The sequence below is a fragment of the Ursus americanus genome, chromosome 9, assembly GCF_024610735.1.
Source record: "Ursus americanus isolate L20-20 chromosome 9, mUrsAme1.1.p, whole genome shotgun sequence".
Classification (NCBI taxonomy): Eukaryota; Metazoa; Chordata; class Mammalia; order Carnivora; family Ursidae; genus Ursus; species Ursus americanus.
This window is the reverse complement of record NC_142135.1, coordinates 38819162-38841395: the sequence shown is the minus strand read 5'-3', so window position 1 is coordinate 38841395 and position 22234 is coordinate 38819162. Positions and strand designations below refer to the sequence as shown.

General features: G+C 39.1%; 1 protein-coding gene across 3 annotated transcripts; it reads right to left on the bottom strand.

The window, feature by feature from the left end:
• Positions 1-3360: 3360 nt before the first annotated feature.
• Positions 3361-22101, bottom strand: MTERF3 (mitochondrial transcription termination factor 3). Of its 3 annotated transcripts, XM_045805909.2 has the most exons (9): positions 21951-22068; positions 20568-20601; positions 18881-19220; positions 17262-17414; positions 12423-12612; positions 8271-8418; positions 7823-7894; positions 6500-6661; positions 3361-3661 (listed from the first exon to the last, which is right to left on the bottom strand). In XM_045805909.2, exons 3-9 carry the CDS (start codon positions 19203-19205, stop codon positions 3467-3469), a joined length of 1245 nt encoding a protein of 414 aa, XP_045661865.2. In that variant the 5' UTR covers positions 19206-19220; positions 20568-20601; positions 21951-22068; the 3' UTR covers positions 3361-3466. The 3 variants fall into 3 exon arrangements, with proteins under 3 accessions (XP_045661865.2, XP_045661863.2, XP_087720841.1); XM_045805907.2 differs by lacking the exon at positions 20568-20601 and having other exon boundaries at positions 21951-22085; XM_087864715.1 differs by lacking the exons at positions 18881-19220; positions 20568-20601 and having other exon boundaries at positions 21951-22101.
• Positions 22102-22234: the final 133 nt, after the last annotated feature.

Here is a 22234-nt window from a genome sequence, read left to right as displayed (position 1 = left end):
TGTGACCTGATGGGAAGAACATTAGGTAATGAATAAGGGGCATTAGCCTAGGTTCTGTGATGGACGAGCTGTGAGAATTTAGAGAGTATTTATTGCGCCCTTTGTGCGCTAAACCTTTTACCTGCGTATTGTCATTTTAATTCTCTCATTTAGTTCTAAATCCCTGAGGTAAGTACCATGATTATCCCAATGTAGAGAGGAAACGGGCTCAAAAAGGCTGTATAAATTGTCCAAGACTACACAGCCAGGAAGAATCCAGATTTATCTTCTGGTATCAGAGGATCCGGGTAAAACTTTGGGACTCCTTAATTTTAGGGCCATATACCACAATACTAATCCAGGAGACACTAACCTTTAGACCTTAGGTTTCTCCAGCTTAAGGTCTACACCAAGCCATTTTCGTGGAAGGGTAGGTCAGAACAAAAAAAATTTTAATGCTAAATCTAAGATATATAGCAGAATTTGTGTGTGATTTTAAGATAAAAGTATACTTTTAACGTCTCAGCCCCAACATGTTAAGTCTAAGGCATTAAAATCTAGGGACAGAAACAATTATAGTGTGACTGACTCATTAAGTTACTAGTGACCTTCTACCACCATTACTGTCATGGTCAGCCCGAACTGCCATAACAAAACATCACAGGCTGGATAGTTTAAAAAACAAAATGTATTTCTCACAGTTCTGGAGGCTAAAAGCCCAAGATCAAGGTGCAAGAATGGTCACTTTCAGGTGGGAGTTTTTCCTGTGGGTTTTAGAGGAATGCCTTCGCACTGTGTCCTTACACAGCAAAGACAGAGCAGGCTCTTTTGTATCTTACAGGGACGCTATTCCCATTATGAAGCCCCTATCTCTAAATGCCATCACATTGAGGATTAGGGTTTCAACATGACTTATGGGGAGACACAATTCAATCCATAACAAGCACCCACAAATATCTACTGTTGTTTTCTTCAGGCTTAAGCTGAGAACTGGGACCACATAGAACTCCATCTCCTTGTCAATTCAAAAGGTTAGAGTCAATGGTCTTAGTCACATTCCAGTTCTCAACTTTTGTTGCCTTCCCCTTTTTTCTTCTTTGTGCCACCAGATTCTCATGTTACTCAGTCCTGTATGCTGCACTAAAAACTGGTGAATGTGTGCTCCCAGACTACACTAGCCAAAGTGAAGTCTGAAAGATGCGAAGAAGTGCAATACATTTGAACACTGGCACATTGCCTTGCAAGAAGTACTCAGTAAACCCTTGTTGCTTCATTACCCTTAAGTTTCAGCTTGCTGGTTACACAGTGATGGTGGTAAGAGAAGGAAGACCTTGTCAAGAGATCAGACGCCCAAGACTGTCACAAAATCCAGCTCCTAGAGGTACTGAGCCTAGCGCTCCTGGATGTTTGCTGGCAGTCATTAGTATTGATTCAAATACTATGTTTGATTACTGGCACGTGGGTAGGATTGCATTTTTCTGCTCCCTTAAAGCTAGGCATGGCCATGTAACGCTTTGGCCAAGAAAAATGTGATCAGTTTTTAAGAGCAATTCACATTGCAGGACACCTGGGTTCAGTCGGTAAAGCGTCTGCCTTTCGCTCAGGTCACGATCCCAGGATCCTGGGATCAAGTCCCCATCAGGCTCCTTGCTCAATGGAGAGCCTGCTTCTCCCTCTGCCTGCCCCTCCCCCTGCTTGTGCTCACATTCCTTTCCCCTTTCATAGATTTTCATAAATTTCCCTTCATAAATTTTTTGGTCCCGAGTAGGACATGTATGGGATCAAAACCTCTGTGGTTTTAAACCATTTAAGGTTTGGGGCAGCTGGGTAGCTCAGTTGGTTAAGCATCTGCTGTCAGCTCAGGTCATGACCTTGGAGTCCTGGGATGGAGTTCTGCATCAGGCTTCCTGCTCAGCAGGGAGTCTGCTTCTCCTTCTCCCTTTGCTCATCCCCCTGCTCATGCTGTCTCTCAAATAAATAAATCTTTAAAAAAACCGTTTTAGGACCGTTCATTGTAGCCTTTTCTGACTGATACAAGTGGTTTGTTAATAAGGGCAAAATGAGGTTCTGAGCCATAGAGAGATCATTTGGGATGGTTCCATGCTTTGTTTTTTAGCTGAACCCTGTTTCCTGTGTATTGATCTCATCCATTAGAGAACTCCATGAAGGCCCGTAACTATGCCACACTCACCACTGCATTTTAGGAACTCAAATGTCTGTTGGGCAAATGAATAAAATACCTAACTGAAAGGCCCTGATCAATTACAAATTTAGTTTCTTACAAGGCTTCCGGACCTATAGCACACCACAGAACCCTGGTGCGCAACAAACTGCCCCCGAAGTTAGTGTCTTTCTTTTTTATCCCAGTTCTGAATTCAGCTGGATCGTTCTGCTCCATGTTGTATCTGCTAAGGCTGAATTGTCTATCTTCCCCCACACATCTGGTACTTGGTTGGCATGGCTGGAATAGCTGAGTTTTGGCCAGGCACCTCTTTCTGTCCACCTCATTTCTCCGACAGTCACCTGACCTCTTTACACAGTGGCTCAGGGTTCCAAGAGCAAATGTTTCAAGAGGACAGGCCCCAGTGTGCAAGGACTTGTCTAGCTTCTGCTTGATAATGTTTCAGGGCCCAGATCTCATTAGCCCAGAGTCAGTGTGGAAGGGGACAAGAACAAATACCAGGGTGGTTCGCTGGAAGCCACCAGTGTTAACTACCCAAGCCAAGCTTGTGATCCCAAGGCAGATAGCTGAAGTCACAATGCCTTGTTTTACAAATAAGGATCTGACCCAGAGAAATTACTAGCTCAGGATTACATGTCTACATGATAAATGGGAAAAAGAGTATCAGTTCATACTGTAATAAATCTTTGCATACTGGCAATAAGTCAGAGGTTTATTATGGCCTTTTACTATGTTTCATTGCCCTTTACTTATCTCCCTCCCACCTCCCCAATCCTTTTTCCTTTCCCGATTCTCAGTAGCCAATTGTGGGCAACTCTGAATATCTATGCTCAGGAAGATACAGTGCGGATCATCCAAAATGGAATGTGTTTTGTAGCATTATCTACATGAATAGTAGTTATTAGGTGAATAATAACATAGGATACTCCAGAAACTCTTAACATTTTGAAGAAAATAAAGAGGTCTTGCCACTTTAGAAGGCCTGCGAATATCAGAGGGAAACCTCTATCCTCATCCTCACCAGAAGGACAGTGTGCCAGCCCATAGGAAAGTGACTCTCTCTCCTCTCAGCCTGCTGTGGTTTAAGTTCTGTCCTCCCCGAGAAGGAAGGAAATGGTGGAGGTGAAGAAAAATTAAGTCACTAGGAACTTGTAAGAAAGATCTGCCACAAGTGTACCCAAATTCACAATATCAAGAAATTGTTTCCAGCATCAAAGGAGGCCTGAGGCATTTATTTAAAAATATATATCATTCATTCATATCCACATTCATTTTACATTATTACATTTTAACACTCATCAAAAACTAAAGAGTTTTTAAGAATTTTTCAAAGTCTTGTACTGAGGCTTTGGCAATCTCTTCACAAAATATTTCATCAGGCACAGACACTAACTTGTCCAAAGAGATATAGTTAGGTTTTGTTGGATCATATTGTGCTCTTCCTATATAGGTAAGAAACAAATGCCTTTCTTTGACTTTAAACAACCTTGTATTAAATACCTAAAAAAGAAAAAAAAAGTTTTTAAAAACAACATTGTGCACTGAAAGATGAACTATTAAAATGTTTATTTTGCTAAAATTTTTAATTAGGCTAACAATTATAAAGTACTGACCACATGCTTAGTAACTATGATAAATGTCACAGGGTTTAGCCCGTATAGCTTCTGCTAAGAGATTATGGTTAAAAAGAACTAACAGAACAATTATAAAGTAATTAAGGGCTATACTGTAGGCAAAGAACATTGGCTAATCCAGATGGAGGAGACATTAAAACAGCAAATCCTCAGGCTCTGTCCCCAAAATACTTAATCAGAAACTTTGAATGGGGCCCATAGGTTCTCCAGGTGATTCTGACACCGTCAAGTTTGAGAACCAAAGTTAGAAATCAAGATCCACTGGCACCAAAAGTTTGTAAGATTTCACAATCTATGGAAGCTTCCTTTTTTTTTGTAAAATTCCTGCCTGCTCCCTCTCCCTGCCTAGTATTAGAATGAAATGAACCTGGTCTCTAGGCGAGCAACTAGGGAATGCACGTCTTATCCATCTTGGGGTTAAAACTCTTAAGATGTAGCGTTAGTGGCAGCAACTTTAAAAAGGAATCAGGAATAGGCCAACCAGAACCGTTATTTGCAAGAGAAAATTTGTTTCATACCACTAAGTTTTTAAAGCACCAGCCAAAAATTTAAAGTCTTTCAGTTCCCCCCCAGTCCCGTCAGTTAATATTTTTCCATTTTTTTGTTTATTGTTTTTTTTTTAACAATATTAGCCAGACCCCTACGAGTCTGAGAATCCCAATAAGGAAGTCACAGTTCTACAAGTGGGCTTCCCAAAAGCAAGGGTTTGGGGTGCCTAATAGTCTGTGTTTTTTAAACAAGTGATTTTGATGTATCTGGTCAAGTTTATAGTTTCCTCTAGTAGACTTAGAAAGTTTCTATCCTTCTGGAAGACCCCACTCATTCTACTGACAACTCAAATGTCAGTTCTTAGAGTGGTAGCATTCATATCCTAGTTAAGAGCATGGTTTTTTAAACTCGACTGCCAGAGTTCTAATCTTGGCTCTGTCCCTTATTACCTGGGTAACCTTTCGACGATCCTTTTATGTTCACTTTCGTCAGTTGTAAAACAGGGATAATAATAGTACCTATCTCATATGGTGGTTGTGAGGATTAAATGAATTCATACAAGTAAAGCAGTAAAGACAGAGCTGGCACACAGTGAGCACTTAGTAGCTATCATTATTTGTATGATTTTCCTACCTCTTCTACATTAAATTAATAAGCTCTATAAGGTTAAGACTTACCTAAGTCTATGTTACAGAAGACTTACCTAAGTCTAGGTTACAGTAGACTTAGACTTAACTAAGTCTATCTGGTTAAGACTCTAACATTATGTAAATCAATGACATTTTAGAAACTTGTCTTCCACACTAGATCACAAATTCCACAAGCATACAGACCATGTCTGATTGACTTTTGTATCCCCAAATGAGATTATTTTATGCTGTGTCACTGAATTATCTAACAGCCCAGGGGAGAACTAATTGTTACTGCTTTCTAGTTGAAGACCACTTACTTTACAATTGTTCCAATAAGCCAAATTTGTACCACTGCACTTTTAATAATGAATACATTTGATGAAACAGAAAAGCTCTTTATTAAGGGCCTCCTCATAGTGAAGTATGATAGGTAAATAAACATTGCTATTTGTGAAGGAACTGTACCAAATGCAATCTAGTTCTGAGTTATATTAAAGTCAAATTTCTTTTGCCTATCTTTAGATCAAGAACACATGTAGAAAACAGAGTAGGGGATCACTCTAATGAAATTCAGTCTTTCATTTATCCAGTAAATATGGAGTGTCTATTCACATGGCAAACAGGAAAGAAAGGATGACTTTGATGAAATTCAATCATTCATTTGTTCAGCAAATATTTATTTAGTGCCTACTAAATGTCCTGGTACAGTTCCAGGCACTAGGAATCCAGCAGTGTATAAATCAGACAGGCTCTCTGCTTTCAAAGAGTTAACATTCTTGTGAACAAGCAGATAATGTCACTTGCTAAAGAACAGGAAAGTCTGATTAGCTTGGAAAATATAAATATGGCTTTGGCACAATGGCAAACTAGAACTGTTTTATGCTTTTGTAGGAGATCATTACAATATGGCTCATTAACTAATGGATTTATTTATTTATTTTAAAAGATTTATTTATTCATTTTAGAGAAAGAGAGAGAGAGAGACCCCACACAACTGCGGGGAGGGGCAGAAGGAGAGAATCCCAAGCAGACTCCCTGCTGACTGCAGAGCCCGCTGTGGGGCTCAATCTCAGGACCCATGAGATGATGACCTGAGCCAAAACCAAGAGTTGAACACTTTAACCGACTGAGCCACCCAGGCGCCTCTAACTAATGGACTTAGACTGTGAATAAAAAGTACATGTAGAATTGACAGGACCTTTAAGGGAAGTGATCTATTTCAAATTTAAGTGGAGAAAAACACAATTGGGAATATGTTAGATTGCAGCAGGCAATAGGTAACAATCATAGGCAAACAGACTCGTCACTTGTGTCTCCTATGGAGATGTACATGTGTGCCCTAGAAGCTGTGAACTTTTCACAAGTGATCCCTCAACTTCATTTGCTAGATGCATTCTTGATTTAAAAGATGGGCAAAAGAAATATGACCTTACTACAACTGTCAATCTCAGAACCAGACTATATTTGGTCCAATTCCTTCCCAAACAGCAAGTCATTTTTGCAGCGAACAGCACTACGCACACAGAGAGCAGTTCTGGATGAAGGGCAATGAGAGCTCCCAGAGAGAGCTGTGCACTTGTTACCTGTGGGAACTTGACAATGAGGTGGTGGGGAATGCTCATCACATTGTGCACATAGTCGAAAGTCTCAGTAAGTTTCCTTTTATTTGCAGTCAACATCTTTGGGACTTTGGTGATCATATGTTGAATTTCATTATGTTTAAAACCTAGTTCAAGACGATAAACCTAAAAGAAAGTAGAGTTGCTTGAATCACAAATGGAAACAGTTATTTTGGTAATATGCCAGAGGACAAACTGATTCTTTTAAAATTTGAAAAGAGGACATTAAAATCTGGAGACAGCTATGCCAATGCCCTCAAGGGTCCATAGCTTCCTGCTTCCGGGGTAACCTGAATTTCAAGCCCCTCTTCTGAGATGAACTCTCACAGCATGGTGATCATCACGAAGGTCACCAAAAGGAGCTATCATGACAATGCAACAAAATAATGGTGGATGTGGAAGGCCTGGTCAGGCTATCTGTACGGGCCCTACATCACAGACCAGCAGTTAAGATTTCAACGTGTTTTTTGAGTCTCTGCTCCCAAGCACACGCATATACATGTTATCTGGAAAAACTACATGTCAAAATTTCAGACAGAGATGGTAAAACTAAATATCCAATAGTGTGTTAGGTCCCCTGCTCCCCTACCAATCCATAGTGGGGGCTGCCCCCACTAGATTATAAACCCCATGAGAGCAGGGACTATCTCCCCAGCACAGTGCATGGGCAGGTGCTCAACAAAAATTTCTTCAACAACTGGACATGAAAGACTTTAAGCACCTCAGAAAAATAGGCCTTCTATCATAATTTCAAATCTTACTACAGCTTTGTATACTAACTAGTCAGCTGCCTTTGGCTTTATACTATTCTCTTGGAGGAAGGACAGTAACGAGTGTCTGGTAAGTCCTGTGACAGAATTAGAGCTGGCAGTGGGCACAGTTCTAAGGAGAGCGATGTGCTTGGCCACTGGTCTCTTCACAGAAGTCTTTTGGATCCAGCCTCCAAATCTCATCTCCCACCGAGGTGACGTTAAGCTGGCGTCTCACACTGGACAACAGATGTGGTTTCCAGGCATTGCGCAGGCACCTAATGCATTACTCTAGGATTACTGGTATCCGTGTCTACAAGGTGATTCACACATGTAACACCTGCTCAACATGGGAACATATTATTAACTAAAACGTATCGCCTGCTAGATATTTATTACATCATTTCCTATGTCCATCTTTTTAGAAATAACTTCTTTCACAATCTAGTGTTCTTTAAGAAGATAGTAGCAAAATCTATCCTCTTCTTAAGCACTTGAAGAAAGAAGCTGATTTCTGAAAATCTTAAAGTCAACCTACCTTCATGTTTTCTTTCACGGGCTCCAGACTTCCAGTTAGTAGCCTTGGGAGACGAACTACCAGATCTCTAGTCTATAGTTATAAAACAATCTATTATTACTATTCATGCACATTCAACTAGTTTGGGAAAACAAGGCATTACTAGGAGCACAAAACTAAAGTTCAAAATATGAGCCAGTCAGAAAAATGCTAGGAACCCTGAAAATACATAAACTTAATGCTGTTGGAGGAAAAAACAAATACTGAAAACAAAAGTTAAGGCACCAACTTGATGGAATATTATAAAATGATACAGTTATATATTTAACCTAGTAGGATAATTCATTCTTATACAAAAATACCAGGCATTTATAGAATTCATATGGGCCAGGCATCTGTGAGAAACGTGAGATTTAAGTTACTAAATGTAGCTCATATGCAAATATATAAATTCTCCTCTTTTCTTTACCTTCTTCACGCTAAGTTCAAGTTCTTTCTGAAAAAATCCCAATCTGTTATCCAATCTTTCCACTGAAAAACTCAGCAAAAATGGTGCATTTCTGACCATCTGTGCAATATGTGCCTTACTGAAATTTTTTGACTGCAGATAAGCCACTCTAGAAAAACAAACAAAAAATACATGTAAATATAATTAACATTTACTAATGTCGTGCTACTTTCCAAACAAACAAAAGAAAGGATAAGTAAAAACATTCTATAGTAATGGCCCAAATACAGTTAAAGCAAAACAAGCACCCATCCAACTCTAGAATGGTTCCCATTTCTACTTAGAAACCAACTAATTCTGAAATCTAACAGATTCTCTTTTCAGTTAATTACTATTACTATTACTATTACTTGGTAGGAAAAAATCAAATAGCTTCTGTTTAAGAATCTCTTGCTAAGAACAGAAAATCCATAAATTAAGAAAATAAGATTCCAAACTCTTTTTATAAAGACCCTCAAGTGTGGCAGAAGTCAAGAGAGGAATTTTTTAGTTTAGCAAATTTATTGAATATGTATACTCGTAAATAATTTTTACTGTGATTTCCATTATGCATTTTGTTAACAACTGAGAAATTTCCTGCTAAGTTTCTGGGAACCAAAATAAGGTAGTAAAATATAGAAAGTTTGCCTATGAAATAACATTATTGATTTTTAAAAACTTATAAACATTGTAAAAGGAGGTTTTATTAAATGCCTAAAATATACCAGGACATTATCTTGTTTAATTCTCACCAAATAAAAAGGTAAAAAAACAAAAACCTGTGAACCAGGTAATTTTCCACATTGTATCTGAAGAAACATAGATTCAGAGAAGTTACATAACTCCTCTCAGACCACCAGCTAATTAATGACGAAGCTGAGATCTGAACCCAGGCATGCCTATACCAAATGCCTATGCTATTTCTATACCAAGTACCACTACAGCTTATATTTTGTAAGTGACTACTGCTCCTTTAAGGGACTCCCTTAGAGGACATGAGAGAAAAGACCGATAAATTTAACTATATAAAAATTTACAATGCAAGGCAACCCCCCCAACCATTGACAAAGTCAAAACAAGTGTCAAGTATTTACAACATGTCACAGAGAAATAACTAATTTTGTTAAAATATAGAAGAATGCTTACAAAAGAAAGAAAAAGACTTAATTTTAAAATGGCAAAGGATATATGTGATTTATAGATAAGGCGATGTAAATAGAACTTCAACATAGGAGAAGATCCTCCAAACGTCATTTCTGAAACAACACTGAGGCATTGTTTTTATCTATAAAATGAACCGAAACTATGAAGTTTGATGACTCTGTATTAGGGTAACAGAGAAACTGGCATTTCTGTATGGTGTTGATGGGAGCGTAAACTAGAAAACAACCTTACAAAGGCCAACTTGTTGACATCTATTAAGATTATAAATGCACATACCATTTCACCTAGCAATTCCATTTCTAGAAATCTGTCCTACAGATACATAGCAGTATGTGCGAAATGATATATATACACACACATAGGAGAATCACTGCAGCCTCGTTGTGATAGCAGTGACTGGAAACAAGCACCATGTTGATCACAAGGGACTGGATGATCCGCAGGATGAACTATGCTAGCACTAAGAAGAAGAGGAAGTCCCAGTACAAAACTCTCTCTAATATACAGTTAAGGTAAGAAAGTGGGGTGACAACAGCATGTATAAATGCTACCAGTTGTATGCACGTGGGTTCATGTGTATTTGTACACACATATACACATATGCTTGCATATGACAGAACATTCTTAGCAGGTCAAACAAAAAAACCTGATCATAGTAGCTGCCTCCACAGACAGGTCTCAGACAGTTGATGAGGGATAGGAATTAAGTAAGTGGGAAGGAGGATTACTTTTTCTTTCCCTCTTGTTTTTTGGTCACAGCAAAAATCAGTATCTGACTAAAACACTGTTAAAACTGTTGTCTACCTTGTGCTAATTTTTCTAATAAAAAATTAAGATATAAGGCCCAGCCAAAAGAAATTTAAATAATTAAATGCAGATTATCCATTTCAAAATTCTTACAAAGAACCAAATAACTTCTTTATACATTTGAAATTTTCTTCATTCAAAGGAGAACAAGTATATGAAATCAATGCTATTACAGAAATCCTAGAAAATAATACTGTACATACCAGAGACAAAAGTTAAGTTCAATTAAATAAAGATTATCATACTCTTGCCTCTTACAGTAGAAGCTTATTTTTTGCTGTATGTGGATAAACCTATTAAAAAATTCCAAGTAATTAAAAGCAACCCTCCAGAATTTGAATCGGCCAGGTTTAGGAACCATTAAACTACGCTGTGTATGAGAGAATATCCTTTCAGTGTTAGGAGCATGTGTGATCTTGAGCAAGTCACTTCACCTTCCTTTAAACTTAGGTTTGCTTTACAGAATTAAGAGCAGGGAGACAGCATGGTGCAGTAGACAGGACGCTGCAGTTAGACTAATTGGGCCTGAATCCCAGCTCTGTCACTTACACTATCCACGTCATCTTGGACAAATTATTAAACCTTTCCGTGCCTCTCCTGGAAAACGGGGATATTAATAATGGTGGTGCAGTAGTCAACGGCATTGAAATAGCGCTGTATGGTGACAGATGGTAGCTACACTTGTGGTAAGCACAGCATTACAGATAGCCTTGTATAGACTTGCTGAATCACTCTTTTGTACACCTGAAACTAATGTAGCATTGTATGTCAACTGTACTTCAATTAAAAAAAAATCATATTAGCCCAGTAGGCAGTCTCTGAAATGGGTCCCAACAATCCCCACCTCCTGGTATGCACACTTCCTTTGAATAAATCTTGAAGAATAGGGCAAACTGGTTTTTGAATGGGGAGGGATCAGTGTTCCAGACAGTCAGGAGGAGAAGCAGAGCTGGATATGTCAGACTGAGTGTCCTAGAATCACTCATTCTCTCCCCTGTAATAGTCTGTCTATATTATATCAGAAGGTAAGTCCATGAAGAGAGAGGGTGTGCGTGTCTATCTTAGGTGGTTGAAGTCTAGCTCAGTGCCTTGCATATACAGGAGCCCAAATTGTTCAATGTAAGGAATCTAGTCTTTTGTTTCCTTTTTTTCCCCCTAATTCAGACAAGGCATTGGACTCTGATGTTGTTCAAGGAACTGTAGTGTTCTCTGAAGTGCAGTGAGGCTCACCATCTGGTGGTGGAGACTAGAGGCAGACCAGTTAGGAAACTGTTACAGCAATCTTCATGTGAAATGGGGACCCGAGGTGATCTTCATAGTGAAGATTAAGAGAAATGCGTTGACTGATTTGAGAGATAAAAAAGAATTGATAGGTGATTTATTAATCAGATGTGGATACTAAAAGAAGAGAAGCCAAAGTTACTACCAATATTTCTGATTTGGGCAACAAGGTGAACCATGCTCCCATTAGGTGAATCTGGAAATACAGGGAAGAACTGACTTACGTTGAGTAGTAGAGAGGATAATAAATTCAAAAGGTGAACTTAGGGACAGGCGCTCTGTCTTGTTCTCTGTGGTGTTCCCAATGCCTAGCAGGATTCTTATCTCACAGATCAATACTATCTCATCGCCCTGTATTGATTCTCACAGATTTAATAAATTATTTGAATGTTGAATGAAGTACAAAGATGTTTATGGAAGTGCTTTTTAAAGAAAAAAAAAAGGAACAACCAAAATAGCCAACTTACGGAAATGATTAAGCAAATTATACAATAATGTGCCAAGAGGATGTCAGATGTCTACCATCAAAAATTGCCCAGAAAATTAAAACTATCCACGAAAGTTCAGGCTTTCATAACTCTAAGTGCACTCTCAGGTAATTTAGCCATTTGTTAATGGATTAAAGAAAATTTTTATTCCAGTTTCTGAAGAGAACCCGTTAAGTATTGACTCAGCAATAAGTTGAACACATAAAAATGAGAAGTCGAATAAAAGAACTGTTTGATCCTTAATCTTGATCAAAGAAAGTCCATAAGAAAAAAATAAATAACATTCGTGTTCATTATCAGCTAATCCTTATGCAGCTAAGACTTAATAACTTATACATACATTTCCTTCATAACCACTTTTTGGGTTATGTGAAAATCATTGTAAAAGCCCTACCTGGTCTTAAGATTTTCAAGGTCTTCAGAGAAAATAGCATAGTTTTTGGTCAGGTATGTTCCCAGCTGGTTATCCTCTATACCCAAATCTTTAAGAAACATGAGTATTTGCTTAATGTCTTTTTCAAAATCCAGTCTCAGAAGGAGGTTGGCTGCATCTGGATGTTTTTCGATCTTTGAGAGATCCACTCCTATAATAAATTACAAATACTGTTTGAAGACAACTGTTTAGCGAGGTCATTAAACTTCATACATAAAAGCACGAGGAATTACTGATGAAGATCAACAACCTGTGCAAAAGAGAACTGGAACAGGCCAACAGAAACTTCTAAATATATTCAAACTAAACGAATTGCAGAAATAAAGTTAAATTAAAATGAAAACATAGTATTTATGTCAAAGTCACATATAAAGGAAAACAATTCATTTGGGGCTAAATTTCTACCCGAAACAAATTCACCAAGTCACCACCCAGCTAGGGTCATCACCTTATGTACGGTTTCTTGAATATTGTTTGAAGAATGCTTATGAGCTCCCAGTGATCTCCACAGTAATTGCTGAACTGGCAATTCTACAGTATAACAAACCCTTTAAACAAATCGTTACCTTCTTTGACGTTTGTCATTTCCTTAGTTATAAGCATTATTTTCGAGATATATTTATGATCTCCTCCAGGGAGGGGAATAAAAATAACCCTATGTCTTACTCATTGTAATCTCCAGGTCTTCAGCATGGAGACAAGTACCTCGAAGGAGCTCAAGAAATGTCTGTGTGAGAACAGGTGAGCATATACAGCCCTCAAATATACAACAAAGCAGAAAGTATACAACCTTTGACCTTCACATATCCCTATAATCTTAGGTAGTCTAAGTAAGTGAGACAAGGCACAGGAGAAAGAAAGAAGAGGGAGAAAGCAAGTTGTTACTTTAAAGTATTCTCTGGTTATGGATATAATTAGATGACAATATTAATTAGGCCGGGAATCAAAGTAACCTGTAATTCAAAATTCTCATTAAAACTGAGCGTTTTATTCTCTAATTTTTTTCCTTTTATCTGATTAAAAAGATAACCATGAACAGGAAAGGTCTATTCTTTACCTTTAGAGTAAACATTTGAAGATATTCTAAAACCTTAAGGTTAGACTTAAATTTTATATTCTTTTTTTTTTTTTTTAAAGATTTTATTTATTTATTTGACAGAGAGAGACAGCCAGCGAGAGAGGGAACACAAGCAGGGGGAGTGGGAGAGGAAGAAGCAGGCTCATAGCAGAAGAGCCTGATGTGGGGCTCGATCCCATAACTCCGGGATCACGCCCTGAGCCGAAGGCAGACGCTTAACCACCCAGGCGCCCCTAAATTTTATATTCTTAAAAATATTTCTTTAGGTGAAAAATAACTCACCAACTGATTTCCAGATGCAACTTTCAAGTCTTAAATATAAAAGCAATGAAATAAAAACATTCTTTCTTTAATGGTGTACACAACCAGAAAAATCAATTATAATTTCATATATTATTATATCCAAACATAATTCTAAACCCAAATTTCTTGATAGTAAACAGGCATTGATATAAGATGATCATGACTAGAAAAATAGATTACACAAACACACATACAGAATGAAGACCAGAAACAGATCCAGGATCAACTAAATGAATAAAATAAAAAAATCAGCATATAATAATAATGGCATTTCAAATTAATGGTGAAAAGATACAGTGTTTATTGCAACATAATGGGACCACTAACTATACATTTGAAAAATAATTGTTTCTGATTACTACACTTATCATGGTGAGCTTGATGTATAGAACTATTGAATCACTATGTTGTATATTTGAAACTATGTAACATATGTCAATTTTACTTAAATAAAAAAAAATCCTTCTATATCTGATACAAAATTTCAGAAAGATTAAGAATTTAAATTTGTACTAACTCTAAAACTAGTAGAAGAAAACAATTTTAAAAATATTAAGCCTGACTACATAAAAATGTAAAACCCGTGTATGGCTTTCTGTAATAAATGGATTTGCATAGAAAAAGGTGGGAAAAGCTACCTCTGGAAAGTGGAAATGGTATGTAGAGAAGGTGAGAGTTCTTTCTCTTAAAGTACTTGCATTATTAACACTCGATGGAATTCTGTTATAATTTTAAAATAATATTTATAAAAAATAAATTACTGGATGGATAGATACATAAATAAGACAGAAACTCGTTTCAGATCTCTGTGATAAATGTGGGAAGGGGTGCTTTAAAAATAACATGAAGGGTTTAGACTTGGAATTGAACTTACTATTACAGCTGACATGTGCTGAAGTGCCTTGCTCAGCATGAGCCATCACACCCTGACTGTGCTCAAACAGAAATCCTGAAAAGCTGCCTTTTAACAGCAATAGGAGAGCAGAATCTCATCAGGAGAGCACACTGCTGTCAGCACAAATCACTTGGGCTTACTCAAGATTTCTTTAACTTGAAAAAATAGTCACTGAATTCCCACTATGGACCAGGCACTTCTCTTAGGCTCTGGGGATATAACAAATGAGTAATCCACGCCTCTAACTTCTGGGTGACCACAGTCTAAGTTGCTTTTATCCATTCAGTAACTACAATTATTACCACTGTATTCAGTTATGGTTACACATATTTAGTGTAGCCATCAGGATCTGGCAGGCAGCAGATACTGCCCTAGAAAGTGCAAACAAAAAGACCTTCACTGAAGGGACTTCACACAGTGGTGTGACAGAGCTGAGGGAGCGAACAAGGGCACCCCTAGTGCTAAAGAGACAGGGAGCAAAAAGTATTACCCGATCCCAGAGGGAACTGCAAGCTATTAAGAAAGGGCTGCTCAGTAGGAGCTGTTGTCATGGAGCGAGGCAGTTAGAGGACCCAAAGCAAGGAGGGGACAGGGAAAAAAAATGAACTCCCACCTGCCTTCCCTCTCCTCCTGCAAGTGCCTCCCGCTGGCTGAAGCTGCCCAGAAGCCAGCTGGCAAAGGAGCTCTAGTGCATAGAGGCTGGCCTCCTGGGATACAGAATAGGCAGAGAAAGGCAGAAAGTAGAGCTGAGAAGCAGACAGGCACTGGGACATGTGGGTCCTCAAAATTACTATCTGACAATGCAATCATGGCTCCTCTAAGGTACTGTCATTTAAGTCACTTCCAAGATGTGCTGTTGACATATCAACATACAGAGAAGGAATGGCTGAAACATATATTCCCAAAACTCTTAACTATGCTTTAAATTGTTTAAAGGCAGGGGCCATGTCTTCTGTTTATCTTGTATTAGCCATGACACCTATCATAAGGCTGGGGAAGCTGTTCCAGAAGGAAGGTGACTGGCTCTCCTGTTTGTAGCAGATGTCATCTTTCTCTCCCCTTTGAAACCACAGAACACTTTCTTTGTATGTCTTATGTAGCACTTCTCACTTTACCTTTCATCCTTATAGTCCAGTTATTCTTATATATGTATATTTAGACACTTCTGAAGACTTGAAGCTTCTTGAGAACAAAGGCCATTCCCTGCACATTTGGGTAACTTGCACAGAACAGAGAAGTAAACAACTATAATATTGTTATTAGTGCTAGAATGGAACTAAGTCAGGATGATGTAAGGGTCCAGAGGAGGGTCACCGAAGACATTTCAGAAGTTACCTGAACTAAGTTTTCCAGTTGTCAGAGCTGGCCAAACAGAAGGAGGGGAGGGGCAAGCAGTAAAGCTGAAAAGGTAAGCAGGGGCCAGACGAGGCAGAGCTCTGGCGTCCCGGGAAGGCTTTGAAGGATTTCCAGTCAGATCGGCATTTTAGAAAGAGAACTGGTATTTGAGAGATCATCATGGCAATGTTGCTGATAAGACGACTATCAAGTTAGGAAGCTCCTAACTTTCCAGCGAAAAATGAGAGCCTAAAGTACAGCGGTGACTGGAGAATGAGAGAAGCAGATGAATTTGAGAGACAATCCCTTATCTACCCTGTTCCTCTCAATCCCCCGGGGGAAAGGAGGTTCATCATCTGGGAAAATGAAATCAGAGATGTGCCAGACTCAGAGATAATGAGAGAAGCAGATGGCTGCAATAAGGTGTTGGACTGAACAGGAGAGGACTAAGTAAAAAGTCTGCAGTGAGATCCCTTGGCTGTCTTCAACTATCCAGACCCAAGTGCATCCTCCCAGCCAACAAGCTAAAATAGTTACAGAGCAGGCCTAGACAGAAACCATCCACATTAGGGGGATAGTGGGCTCTAGGAGGAAGGGGGAGGGCGGAAAGGAAGGAATTCCTCATCTGGTAGGGTTTGCTGCAGGAAACACTGTCCGGACAGGCTACTGTGTGGGAAAATTTAGCCCTAGAAATAAAACTAATCAAAGGAAAAACAAGAGTTATTAACAACTGTAGAAAAATGAAAAGTTGTACAGGAAGGAAAACAGTCCCAGAGAGCAGCAAGTGATATTTACAGTCATAATATAATCGCCGACTGATGATTCATCTAAAAATTGTTACCATAACTATGCGGGGCAAACTGAATAGGGGAAAAGTATGTGCATACATACAAGGGATCAACCAATGGCTAAAACTGATGAACCAAGCAACAGCACCACAAACAATGACATAAACAGAGATCAACTACAAACAGAAAGAGCTGTAAAAAGTTAAGTAGATACCTCTGGGGAATAGCATGACGATCAGGAAGGATGGGGCAGAGAGTACAGTTTTTCACTAGAAGCCTTTTCACACTATTTGACTTCTGTTCATCTTGATAAAGATTAAAAATGCTGATCTGAACAAAGTAAGGCAAAAAAGCAAATGAGGAATACACTCAAGAAGTACTTGCAGGTTGCTGAGACTTACCTAGAAGCACTAATTTCTGCAGAGTCTCAGAATGATCCACGTAGTCTCGAAGTGTGAACGTATCTGGGGGCAGTGGAGGGTCGGCAATAATCTGAACGGCCTCCTCCTCGGAAACTGGCTGCAAAGGAGACACTGGAGGCAGGTCGTCCAGTGCTTTGAAGGCAGACATGCAGAAAGACAGAGGCGGTCAGCTCTCCAGTCTGTCCACCTAAAGCTAAACCTCTTCCCTAGTTTGCTTCTTTTTAAATCTTGGGATCATTTCAGCACTAAGTATCTGCGAAGTTCAAATATTTTCTACCTTCTAAGAGGTAAGGCTAAGACTATTGAGAGAAATCAACTACTGCTCCTCCAAGACAAAAAACCTGTTGGTAAGTTTCTATTCATAAGGAGGAGGTCCTACACAAAATTCCTTTCCTTTATGTCACTTTTAATCAACAGGTGAGATGCTAAAGATCAACTGACCTTCAAGTACCTTTTGAGATAGATTCAACCACAGCTTGTTAAAGTGGCCCAAAGTACAACATATTCTACCAGCCCGATTTGTATGAGTTAAAGTCATTATATCCTGAAATGTCTTTTGATGAAATCCCCTTTCCTCCAAGTTATGCTCAAGTAGGTCTTTATTTTTATTTTTATTTTTTTTAAAAGATTTTATTTATTTATTTGACAGAGACAGCCAGCGAGAGAGGGAACACAAGCAGGGGGAGTGGGAGAGGAAGAAGCAGGCTCCCAGCAGAAGAGCCTGATGTGGGGCTTGATCCCAGAGCGCTGGGATCACGCCCTGAGCCGAAGGCAGACGCTTAACGACTGCGCCACCCAGGCGCCCCTCAAGTAGGTCTTTAAAAGGACTTCGTGACCCTCTCTAGCACAGCCTCGATTCTGAGGTTTTGTTTTGTTGAAACCAAACGCGGTATGTAACCTCCCTTAAGCTAAAGAATTAAGACTATGATTTTTTTTTTGTTCTATTTTTTGCTTCTAATCACTACCGTTTCTTATTTCTTATAGCCAGTCTTTACTCCCTGCCCTCCTTGACCCTGCTGTCTTTCTTCCATATTCTACTTAACCTAACATTACGTCATTGTGGTGAAATATTCCTTGCACGAGAATATTCCTAGAATAGGAAGAAGCATAGGAGAGAGAGGACTGACTAAAAATAACAAGGGAGCTTTTTGGGGTGTTCTATTTGTGTTCTTTTTGGTTTGTTAATTGTGGAGGCTGTTACACTACTAGATGTGTTTATCAAAATTCATAAAACTGTACACTCAAAACTGATGAATTTTACTTGGATAAAATTATATCCTGACCAGGAATATCATATTAGGATAAACTATACCCTAGTAAACCTAATCACCACCTGAAAATTTTTTATAAAGAATTTAAATAAATAATAAAGTATTTAGAAAGCAACTATTATAAATATAACTATAACATAATATTATATATATTAATCTACAAACCTTTTATTCTTAGTCAAATAAGTAAATGAATAGAACTGGCATTGTTCTTTTTCTTACTTGGTACAAAGTATGACTTGAAATGGGCTAACAGACTATAAACAGTTAACCTGTTCAAACTACCAAAGTGGGGCAAAGGGGACTCTTCTGGAAGTTCAGAATTACCTTCTAGAGATAGCTCAGAATCAAAGTTGGGTGTCTTCTGTGTCTGTTCATTCACGGAAGGAAGCAGAGTACTTTGGGCAGAACCAATCTCTTGCCTACTTGAGTTGGTAGACTGGGAACTATTCCATAAGGAGGAAGTCCCGTAAGTCTTGAATCCCCACTGGAGAAAGCAATTGTCAGAGGACATCTGTGGCTGAGCAGAAAAGCCATGCAACAATGTTTTTCCTGGTCTCTGAAAATGTTTTCTGAGTTGTGTAGCTGTAATGAAGCTACTCAATTTAACTGAATTGAACCATCTGGGTATCTGTTGGGCTGACAAAGCCATTTTTCTTAAAGTAGCCTACAAAGGAAATATATATAAGCATCAAAAAAGAGAAACTTACTTAAATGTTTAGAACAGTATTCAAACAAAAAAAATGATAAACTGGAGATGATAAAATGATAAAATCTTTTTTCTAATTAAAAGATATTTAAGAAACTTAGATGATTAGAGTAGTCAGATATTACTCAAGCACAGGAAAAGCCAAAAACAAGGCAGTCCCAGTTACAAACCAAAAGACGGAAACTTCTTAACTGGAAAAATAAAGATTGCTTTACAATTAAAAAAAAAAGCAAAACCATTGGTATAAGAAAACCATTTAAAACAAGAATCTGTAAATGTTCAAATTACAGCTGAACCCAATATCTGTTAATTTAATATTTAAAGGAAATAAGGTGATGCAATTAAGTGTTTGAAATTTGGTTTAAAGGACATTTAAGGGGCGCCTGGGTGGCTCAGTCGTTAAGCGTCTGCCTTCGGCTCAGGGCGTGATCCCAGGGTCCTGAGATCGAGCCCCACATCAGGCTCCTCTGCTGGGAGCCTGCTTCTTCCTCTCCCACTCCCCCTGCCTGTGTTCCCTCTCTCGCTGGCTGTCTCTCTCTCTGTCAAATAAACGAATAAAATCTTAAAAAAATAAATAAATAAAGGAGATTTAAGAACCAGATTGTTGATCAAGACACTGAATTATGCAAATGCATTTTATGTTTATACATTACTCACAAAATAAAAAACAAGAAGAAATCTACTTTGTCCTAAATAAATTATCACTGTCCTAAATATTATCAATGTTATCTAGAAGATTGTTTCTTGGTTAATCCTCAGGGCTGAACACTCTTGATTATTTCAGATAAAGCTGTTCCTCCAAAGGGAACTGAACAAAACCAATTTTGAAATATTCTGTTTTTTGGCTGTAGAAAAAAAAGAAAAAGAAAAGCCTTCAAAAACAAAAGGTCAAAACTAGTGAGCAAAATGAAGTGACAGAAATACATAAGCAACCAGTACAGAATACACGAATATTTTACCAAAAATGTGTTGTTTTTAAAAAGATTTTATAAGGAAAGGCTGTTAATACTTTAAGCTCCAGGATTATGAAGAAATTTTATATTTAGACAGCTTAATTAGAAGAGAAGATTTGATGCATATAATTTTATGTTAAGTAAAATAATCCATATAACACACAGCATGGAGTCCAGCATATGGAAAATCCTCAACAAATGTTAGCCATTAGTATTATTATTGATTACACATCCATATCTAAATGTTTTCTGCTGAATTAATTGTAGCATACAATTTTTTTACTTGTTTTTCTACAGACTGGAATTCAGCTTGTTTTATGCTCAGAATTAGACCAGATATTGAATGTCTAACCTCCTCCTGGAGATCTGTAATTTAGGGAAGTCTCCTGAAACAGATTTATAAAAGTGAAAGTCTCACTATCATTCTGAAATGATTTTAGAAAGGAAATAAGTATGCACAACAGCCTTGTGGGATAGGTGCTTTTTGTTAAATTCTGGCAGGAAATGATCTGCCATATCTGTCAGGTTTTCCCTCAAACCTCTCTGCACAAAGTCAGAAGGGAGCAAACTGGAAGCCAGAAGACCTCAGTTGTGCTAGTTGACAAGACTGTTTCTTGTGGTGGTGGGCAAACTGGCCCATGATGCGGGTTCAATAACTATTCTTTAACAATTTTTTGAAAAAGTTATGGATATAATAATATGATTCTTAAGGTCCCTATCAGCTTTAAAATATTTTGACTTCTAAGTTTGTCTAAACATTTCATCCTACTTCAAAGCAAACTTCTGAAATCCCACATTCACTGTGAAGCCTACCTAGGCTCAAATTAATACTCCTGCCATATAGCGAAAATTAACTTCTGAATTCCATCCGTATTCATTAAAAGACCTTTATGCATTCAACTAATGTTTATCCTGTTTGTATTTACAAGTGCAGTATCCTCTCTACATCATCATTTCATTGCTGTATATACCTCTTAACAATTGATGAATTGTTCGTTCACCCGAGCAGGGCTGGATCCTATCTCTGGACCCACCGTCCCAGTGACTATTCCCCATTAGCCCAGGGACTTGCACTGCTCCAACGTCTGTTGGATGGAAATCAATCAGTTGCAACTATGATTAATTCATTTGTCTACTCAGTATTCAAAAGCGGGTAAGGCATTTGCAGACGTGCATAAAAGCCCTGCGTGGTGATAACAGTAAATCTAACACGACTCCATCAGTAAGATTAAAGAAAAAAGCCCTAAAGGATTCTGTCAAGTCCATTAAAATATCATATACTAGGTTCTTGCTCTAGTTCTTCGCCAGGAATAGGAATTGTCACTGAAGTACTGTTTTTCCAGGGTTCAAGATTTCTACCTCTTTGAGGCTAATTAAGTGAAGTCAGGAGATGAAAGGAGGAGATAGGAAGATGGCTTCGTAATCGGGGCCCCTCGTGAATGCTACATGCCCCTCCTAGGCCATTTTTGCAAGTCCCCTTAGCGAACTTCCGCAGGAAGCCAGCTGACACGCTAGGCTTCCTTCCGCGGCCTCCGCAAAAGGCGCTAATAAACAAGCATGGTTGCCTTTTCGTCTCGTCGGCCACAGAAAAAAACAAAACTAAACTAATCGCCTCCGACTGGGCCGCCGAGACCCAAGGGCCAATGAGGCCCCGGGCGCGGCCTGGACGCGTGTGGGTCCGGACCCGAACGCCACCAGGAGCGCGCCCCGCGTGCTCCGGCGGCTCCCGCTTTACCTGTGGCGAGGCCCACGCTCCCGGTTTGTTTGGGGGTGGCCGCAAGGCTAGCCCGGCCCGGCCGACAGTCCCGCTGCGCCTCACGCCCACAGGTCAGCCAGCCCCGCCGGCCCGCGCCGCCGCGCTCCCTCGCCCACGTGGACTGCGGCCGGAGTGGGCGAGACCATCTGCGAGGCTGCGCGGGGGGAGAGCGGGCGGCGTGCGGGAGGAAAGAGCCAGCCAGGGGTCACAGCTTCCCTTCTCCCGCACGCCACTTCCCTGAGACCTCGTCCCCTGGGAATGTG